This window comes from Garra rufa, unplaced genomic scaffold (genome assembly GCF_049309525.1).
Source record: "Garra rufa unplaced genomic scaffold, GarRuf1.0 hap1_unplaced_337, whole genome shotgun sequence".
NCBI lineage: Eukaryota > Metazoa > Chordata > Actinopteri > Cypriniformes > Cyprinidae > Garra > Garra rufa.
In genome coordinates, this window is record NW_027394605.1 from 3,623 (window position 1) to 12,500 (window position 8,878).

Here is an 8,878-nt window from a genome sequence, read left to right on the forward strand (position 1 = left end):
TTTTAGTGGTTTGTTTTTTCATCTTAAAAACGGTTCATGTCGCTGAAGTAGCTCGGCTACGTACAATCAAAATAAATATTTAAATATTACAATATTAACATATAATATTAAACTAATTAATAATATAAAATAAAACAATAAAATCAATTATAAGATAAAATACTACATGAATAATACAATAAAATAATAATAATAAAAAATAATTTAATAATAATAAATAAATAATAAAATAAAATAATAATAATAAATAAATAAATAATTAAATAAAATAAAAGTAATAATGTGACTCATAAAGTACAATTTCAAAAAATAAATAAATAAAAATAATGTCAAGGTCATGGGCTTGATGCCCAGGAAATACACTAATTGATTAATTATACTTAATAGTGTATAACATTTATATACTTAATATGATCTTATTCATTATCAAATACATAAAATAAAATAAAATAAAATAAAATGTATTAATTAAAATAATTAAATAAAATGTTTTTAAAAATCATAAAAAATGCAACACCAGTGTCATGAGTTCGATTCCCAGGGAATATATTATTGATTAATTATACTTAATAGTGTAAAAAAATATGTACTTTATATTATTTTATTCATTATAAAATACAATAAAATAAAATAAAAAATGCTGAATTAAAATAATTAAATAAAAATATTTTTAAAAAAAATGCAACGCTAGTGTCATGGGTTCGATTCCCAGGGAATACATTAATTAATTATACTTAATAGTGTAAAAAAATTATATTTTATATTATTTTATTCATTATAAAATACATCAAATTTAAACAACAAAACTGATTAATTAAAATAATTAAATAAAAGATTTAAAAAATCATAAATGCAACGCCAGTGTCATGAGTTTGATTCCCAGGGAATACATGAATTCATTAATTATACTTAATAGTGTAAAAAATTTGTATTTTATATGATTCTATTCATCATAAAATACAATAAAATAAAATTAAATATGCTGAATTAAAATAATTAAATAAAATCTTTTTAAAAATCATAAAAAATGCAACACCAGTGTCATGAGTTCGATTCCCAGGGAATACATTATTGATTAATTATACTTAATAGTGTAAAAAAATATGTACTTTATATTATTTTATTCACTATAAAATACATCAAATACAATAAAATAAAATAAATAATAATTAATTAAAATAATTTAATAAAATATTTTAAAAATCATACAAAATACCACACCAGTGTCATGGGTTCGATTCTTAAGGAATACATTAATTGATTAATTATACTTAATAGTCTAAAATGTGTATAAAATGTGTATTTTATATTATTTTATTCATTATGCAATAAAATAAAAATGCTTAATTAAAATAATGAAATAAAATATTTTCATAAAATCATAAAAAATGCGTCATGGGTTAGATTCAAGTAACTTGAACGAATGAATAAATAAATAAAATGCAATATAATAAGTATCTAAAGTATTGCTCTAAAAATAAAGTAAAATAAATAATAAAATAAGATTCGATAAATAATTTAAAAATTAATAAAATTGATTAAGTAAGCAAAACATATTTTTTTAAATTTTAATAAAATATTCCCGTTGCTCAAAATAAAGCATGATGCTAGTAATGCTAAAATCATAGGCTTGATTTCCAGGGAAAGCATGAATGTAATAAAATTAAATTTGGATATAACAATATCCGAATGGATAAATGCAATGTAAATGTTAAAATAAAATAAAACAACAATAAATAAATAAATGCATCCTAATCCAAGAATTGGTCAAACAGGAGTAACACTGATGGTTTGTGTCTCAGATGCAGATAGACAGGACGCCATAAACCTGTTCCTGCAGGTTTTCCAGCCGTCGGAGTCGAAGCCTCACCTCTGGGAACTGCCTACAGATTTCTACCTTCACCACAGTGACACCATGATCCTCCCACACCAGCGGCACAGGTCTGACGCTTAATGCTTACTGCTGTCTGAACATCAGCCTGTGCTGAGCTTTCTCTGGAAAGATGAGGAAAACTGAGAGAATAGATGCAGGGATTTAACATGGTTTTCCTAATGCACTCTAAATCTGTAGACTATTTCTGCAGTCATTATTTAAATCATTATTTTAAAAAAACAGTCATAATTTCTATTGAATGTTTACCCCTTACTAATTAAAAAATTTAGAAATTATTTTAAATTTCAAATACACATAAACCACACCGAAAACTAAATTTGATGCAAATTTTATATGTATTTATACAATGCCTTGCAAAAGTATTCATACCCTTTCATTTTTTTTCACATTTTTTGTTTTGTTGCAGCATTGTGTTAAACTGCTTTAAATTAGTTTTTCCCCACATCAGTTTACACTCCATACGCCATAATAATGACAAAGCAAAAACCAGATTTGCAAATTTTACAAATTTATTACAAATAAAACACTGAAATAAGTACATTGCATAAGTATTCATACCCTTAACTCAGTACATAGTTGAAGCAGCCTCAAGTCTTTTTGGGTCTGATGTGACAAGCTTTGCACATCTGCATTTGGCAATTATCTGCCATTCTTTGCCTCACCTTTTCTCCTCTCCATCTCTGTCAGCTTGGATTTCTAGAGTCCTAGTTGTTCCAATCGTCTTCCATTATGGATAATGCTTCTGTCAACCTTCAATGCAGCAGATTTTTTTCTGAACTCTTCCCTAGATCATCGCCTTAACGCAAGTCTGTCACTGAGCTCTACAGGCAGTTATCTTGACCTCAGGACTTGGTTTTTGCTCTGATTTTTATTTTCAGCTGTTAGACCTTTTCTGAGAGGTGTGTGCCTTTCTAAATAAGACTCATTCAAATGAATTTGCCACAGTTTAACTCCACTCCAAGTTTAGGAACATCTAGAAGCAATATGAATGCTCCTGAGCTAAATTTCGAGTGTCCCAGAAAAGGGTATGAATACTTATGCAACGGGATCTTTTAAGTTTTTTATTTTTAATAAATTTGCACAAATGTTAAAAACCTATTTTTGCTTTGCCATTATGGAGTAGGGAGTGTAGATTGATGTGGGGAAAAAAGTAATTTAAAGTAGTTTAACATGAGGCAGCAACATAACAAAATGTGAAAAAAATGAAGGGGTATGAATAATTTTGCAAGGCACTGTATTTTGTCAATATTAATGAGAAATTTCATTTGAATATCTCGTTTTGTGAGATTAAAAGGAATTTATAAATTTAGAACTAGCAGTATTAACCCCATTTAAATGCATGAAATTGAATTAAATTCCTTGGACTTTATCTCTCATGACTGGTCAAAAACAATCAAAATTTATGAAACCTACATATTTCTAACAAAACGTAAATATTACTCTGAAAGGTTTTCAAACAAAATAAATTATACATTTTATAAATGCTTCAATCAGATCACAAATAAATTTTTCGTGCTGCAGTGGTTCATCAATAGACATCTATATTCATGTTTATCAACAAAATTCAGTCCAAAAAGTGTGAGACATGGGGAAGAGACTATAAAATATATTTGAAGTGTTTTTGACACTAATGTAACTCCATAGAATAATTGTTTTTGACACTATTGGTGCTCCATACATAACCAAGTCAAAATTACAAAATTCGCTTATTTCAGTTAATATCATAAAAATAGTGACCTAAGCCAGTAGTAGTACTGACAGTGTTGTGTAAACATGGCTGAAGACGTGAAGAGCAGAGGAACAGACAAACCGAATCAATTGAGTGAGTCATTTAAGCTGGAATCGCTCCGATTGATTCAAACTCAGGACTTCGATCAGTTGAAGTGATTTACCAGATCAAAAGAACCATTCATTTTCAAATTTTGATATCGCTTATAATAATTTTTGGCAAGCATTGCACTGTTTTGAATCACTCCGATCAGATTGCGAATCATTTGATTCAGAGCGAGTGAATCATTTTTTCATGCTGCAGTGGTTCATCAAAAGACATACATATTCATTTTTAGCAACAAAATTTTGTCAAAAAAGTGGGGGAATGGGGAAGAGGCTAAATGTGACCCTGGACCACAAAACCAGTCATAAGGTTAAATTTTACAAAACTGAGATGTATGCATCATATGAAATTTCAACAAATAAGCTTTCTATTGATATATGGTTTGTTAGGATAGGACAATATTTGGCCGAGATACATTTATTTGAAGATCTGGAATCTGAGGGTGCAAAAAAATCAAAATATTGAGAAAATCACCATTAAAGTTGTCCAAATTAAGTTCTTAACAATGCATATTACTAATCAAAAATTACATTTTGATATATTTATAGTAGGAATTTTGCAAAAAATCTTTATGGAACATGATCTTTACTCAATTTCCTAATGATTTTTGGCATAAAAGAAAAATCAATAATTTTGAACCATACAATGTATTTTTGGCTATTGCTACAAATATACCCCAGCGACTTAAGACTGGTTTTGTGGTCCAGGGTCACAAGTATATTTTAAGTGTTTTGACCATAGACTGTAAAAAAATATAGACGTAGTGTCCGTGACGTCATCCGTAGGTTACTGAAGAGTGAATTTGAAGCCTATAGTGGGCGGGATTCGCTGAAAATGGGCAAAGAGGCGGGACGTGGGTGGAGCTGGGTGCTAAAACCACGCCTACTTAGTGCGCCAGTGGTGACAGCAGCAGCAATCCCCCTGTCACTCAAGTGGCCACGCCCTTAAATATGCAGAAGTTTACGGCTTAATATAACTTAAACGGATGAGTTAAAAAAATTCACCCCCCTCACTGTTGACATGAAGGGCGAAATTAGCTATATAGTCTAAAACCACTTTTTGAACCAGGCTGTAAACATGTTTTTTTCTGCTGTAAAGTTGGGCACTTTAACATGGGGAGTCAATGGGACTGACTCCCTTTTGCAGCCAGTCTCTAGCGGCCAGTCGATGAATTGCAGTTTAAGCCAATTCCGTGTTGGTTTCAATAGAGAGAGCGGGACGTTGCCGCTTGGTTTTGACACTGGTGTAACTCCATAGAATAATTGTTTTTGACACTAATGGTGCTCCATACATAACCAGGTCAAAATGACCCAAATGTTTTTTAAACGGTTATAGCTCTAAAAAAAAAAATCATTGTAAAACACCTGAAAGAAAAATAAATTATGTGTGTTTAGAGGCTCTTAAGTCATTTGCAAAGTTTCATTGCATTACTAAAAAAATTCTTCTGTATCTTTTCTGGATCAAAATGACCTGAATGTGTTGCAAGGGTAAGAAAACGTGATTTGAAACCATGAATGCATGATGAATAATGTAAGATCAATCACTTAGAAAAGTAATTGCACACTTAAGTACAGTAAGAACACTAAAACTACTTAGTGAACACTATGAACAGCTACCGGTTGGCTTCTTATCATGTAAACATCAAAATGGTTTTCCACCTCATTTCATTTGCTTCCTACTTATTTTGAAGCATCTACAGCTTCCAGTTTCTGTTCGTCTGGAGTTTGTGCTTTATACTTTTATCGCTGTGATGTTAAAAAAGTGTTTGTGCAGCCCGTGACCCACTTTATTTGCTTCCAGCCGTCCGTCCGGCACGTGGCTTTTGTGATGCGTCTTGCATAATGAACTCCGGTCGACATGACAAAGACCAGCACTGATGGTTTGACTATTATCAGACACAAAACAAAATGAAATAAGAGGAATCTGACCTGTTTAGGGAAATTGTACCATCAAATGACAATGCATGTTCCAGGACAAACGGGACGTTCAAGTTCGCATGTGTTTCCGTTCAGTTCTTCGATTTCCTGTACAGTTTGATCATACATGTCCCAAAAACTCATTACCAAAGTTGTGTTTAATGTGGATGTGTTTTTCTCTGTAGTTATACACACTGGTGGACTGATGGAGTGCTGACGTTCCTGCCGTTACCGTATGATGAAGGTGATCGCTTTACACATCCATAAAGACTGATTTGAGAGACGTGAGCTTATATATTAACCACAAACACTGAGCTGAAGCAGCTGTCATATCATCAGTCAGCGTCCTGATCCAGTCAAGCTTCATGAGTGCCTGATCAGAAACACTTTACCTTCATGTTTATGCTGTTTTTTGTGCATCTGCTTCTCCCATTTGCTCTTTACATTGACTATCACTCTGTATAGACTAATACAATCAGATACAACAATCATTCTTCAAATACTTACTACATTACATACTGATAACAGTAGTGTAACATTGACTTGTGGTATGAGATGACTGGATGCTTTCAACTGATTTCCTATTGAACTGTCAGCAACTGAACTGCAGTGCTCAAACTATTTCAAATATAGTGAATTAAGCTACAAGGACGTTGGTGCGGGTTTGCAAATCATTTAATTTAGATAAGCGGGATTGTGAATCAATTGATTTGGACTGGAATTTTGGAGCACAAATTGTGAATAATTTGATTCAGATCTGGACTTCGGAGTGGGTTTGTGAATCATTTCATTTAGATCAGGACTTCGGAGCGGGTTTGTGAATCGTTTGATTCAGATTTGGACTTCAGAGTGGGGTCGCGAATCAGTTGATTCAGATCTGGACTTTGGAGCGGGTTCACAAATCATTTGATTCAGATTGGAACAAGCAGGTTTGTGAATCTTTTGATTTAGATCAGGACTTCAAAGCGGGTTTGTGAATCATTTGATTCAGATCTGGATTTGGGAGCAGGTTTGTGAATCATTTGATTCAGATCTGGAATTCGAAGTGGGTTCGTGAATCATTTGATTCAGATCTGAACTACTGAGCAGGTTCGCATATAATTTGGTTCAGATTGGAACAAACAGGTTCATGAATGATTTAGATCAGGACTTCAGAGCGGGTTTGTGAATATTTGATTCAGATCAGGACTTCAGAGCGGGTTTGTGAATCATTTAATTCAGATCGGGAATTCGGAGTGGGTTCGTGAATCATTTGATTCAGATCTGAACTACTGAGCGGGTTTGCATATAATTTGGTTCAGATTGGAACAAACAGGTTCGTGAATGATTCAGATCTGGACTTCAGAGCGGGTTTGCATATAATTTGGTTCAGATTGGAACAAACAGGTTCGTGAATGATTCAGATCTGGACTTCAGAGCGGGTTTGTGAATATTTGATTCAGATCTGGACTTCGGAGCAGGTTTGTGAATCATTTGATTCAGATCTGGATTTGGGAGCAGCTTTGTGAATATTTGATTCAGATCAGGACTTCAGAGCGGGTTTGTGAATCATTTAATTCAGATCGGGAATTCAGAGCGGGTTTGTGAATCATTTGATTCAGATCTGGAATTCGGAGTGGGTTCGTGAATCATTTGATTCAGATCTGAACTACTGAGCGGGTTCGCATATAATTTGGTTCAGATTGGAACAAACAGGTTCGTGAATGATTTAGATCAGGACTTCAGAGCGGGTTTGTGAATATTTGATTCAGATCTGGACTTCGGAGCAGGTTTGTGAATCATTTAATTCAGATCGGGAATTCAGAGCGGGTTTGTGAATCATTTGATTCAGATCTGAACTTCAGAGTGGGTTTGTAAATCATTTGATTAAGATCTGAACTTCACAGCGGTTTTGTGAATCATTTGATTCAGATCTGGACTTCAGAGCGGGTTTGTGAATCATTTGATTCAGATCTGGACTTCGGAGCGGGTTTGTGAATATTTGATTCAGATCTGAACTTCACAGTGGGTTTGTGAATCATTTGATTCAGATCTAGACTTCGGAGTGGGTTTGTGAATCATTTGATTCAGATCTGAACTTCGGAGCGGGTTTGTGAATATTTGATTCAGATCTGAACTTCACAGTGGGTTTGTGAATCATTTGATTCAGATCTGAACTTCAGAGTGGGTTTGTGAATCATTTGATTCAGATCTGAACTTCACAGTGGGTTTGTGAATCATTTGATTCAGATCTGGACTTCGGAGTGGGTTTGTGAATCATTTGATTCAGATCTGAACTTCACAGCGGGTTTGTGAATCATTTGATTCAGATCTGGACATCAGAGCGGGTTTGTGAATCATTTGATTCAGATCTGGACTTCGGAGTGGGTTCGCAAATAATCATTTAATTTAGATAAGCGGAAACACAAATCATTTGATTTAGACCGGAACGAGCGGGTTTGTGAATCTTTTGATTCAGATCGGTACTTTGGAGCGAGTTTGTGAATCATTTGATTCAGATCTGGACATTGAAGTGGGTTCGCAAATTATTTGATTTAGATAAGCGTAAACACAAATCATTTGATTTAGACCAGAACGAGCGGGTTTGTGAATCTTTTGATTCAGATCGGGACTTCGGAGCGGGTTTGTGAATCATTTGATTCAGATCTGGACATTGAAGCGGGTTAGTGAATCTTTTGATTCAGATCAGGACTTCGAAGTGGGTTCGCAAATTATTTGTTTTAGATAAGCGGAAACACAAATCATTTGATTTAGACCGGAACGAGCGGGTTTGTGAATCTGTTGATTCAGATCTGGACTTCGGAGCGGGTTCGTGAATCATTTGATTCAGATCGGGACTTTGGAGCGAGTTTGTGAATCTTTTGATTCAGATCAGGACTTCGGAGCGGGTTCCTGAATCATTTAGTTCCGATCTGGACTTCGGAGTGGGTTCGCAAATAATCATTTAATTTAGATAAGTGGGATCGCAAATCATTTGATTTAGACCAGAACGAATGGGTTTTGATTCAGATCGGCACTCAAGAAATGAACAGCTGTTTTACTATAGTAAAAGTGTAGTAACCACGTTTTTTGTATAAGCAGTTTTACTACAAATATAAAATGATAAAAAGTATTATAAATTGATCAAATGTATTTACAGTGAGTTTTTTAAATTGCCATAATCAAATACGGTCTTAGTGATAATTAATGCAATTAAACACGATAATTAAAATACCTCACGGCTGATATGTGAAG

General features: G+C 33.5%; 1 protein-coding gene across 1 annotated transcript in view; it reads left to right on the top strand.

Annotated features, from left to right (window-relative positions):
• Positions 1 to 1,395: 1,395 nt before the first annotated feature.
• Positions 1,396 to 8,878, top strand: part of LOC141317107 (polyphosphoinositide phosphatase-like) — a gene marked incomplete at its 3' end in the record, with an annotated part of 7,713 nt that continues 230 nt past the window's right edge. Inside the window, exons 1-3 of the mRNA XM_073832921.1 lie at positions 1,396 to 1,399; positions 1,803 to 1,941; positions 5,830 to 5,888. Of these exons, the coding sequence (XP_073689022.1) occupies positions 1,396 to 1,399; positions 1,803 to 1,941; positions 5,830 to 5,888 (202 nt within the window). The remainder of the gene's footprint in view (positions 1,400 to 1,802; positions 1,942 to 5,829; positions 5,889 to 8,878) is intronic.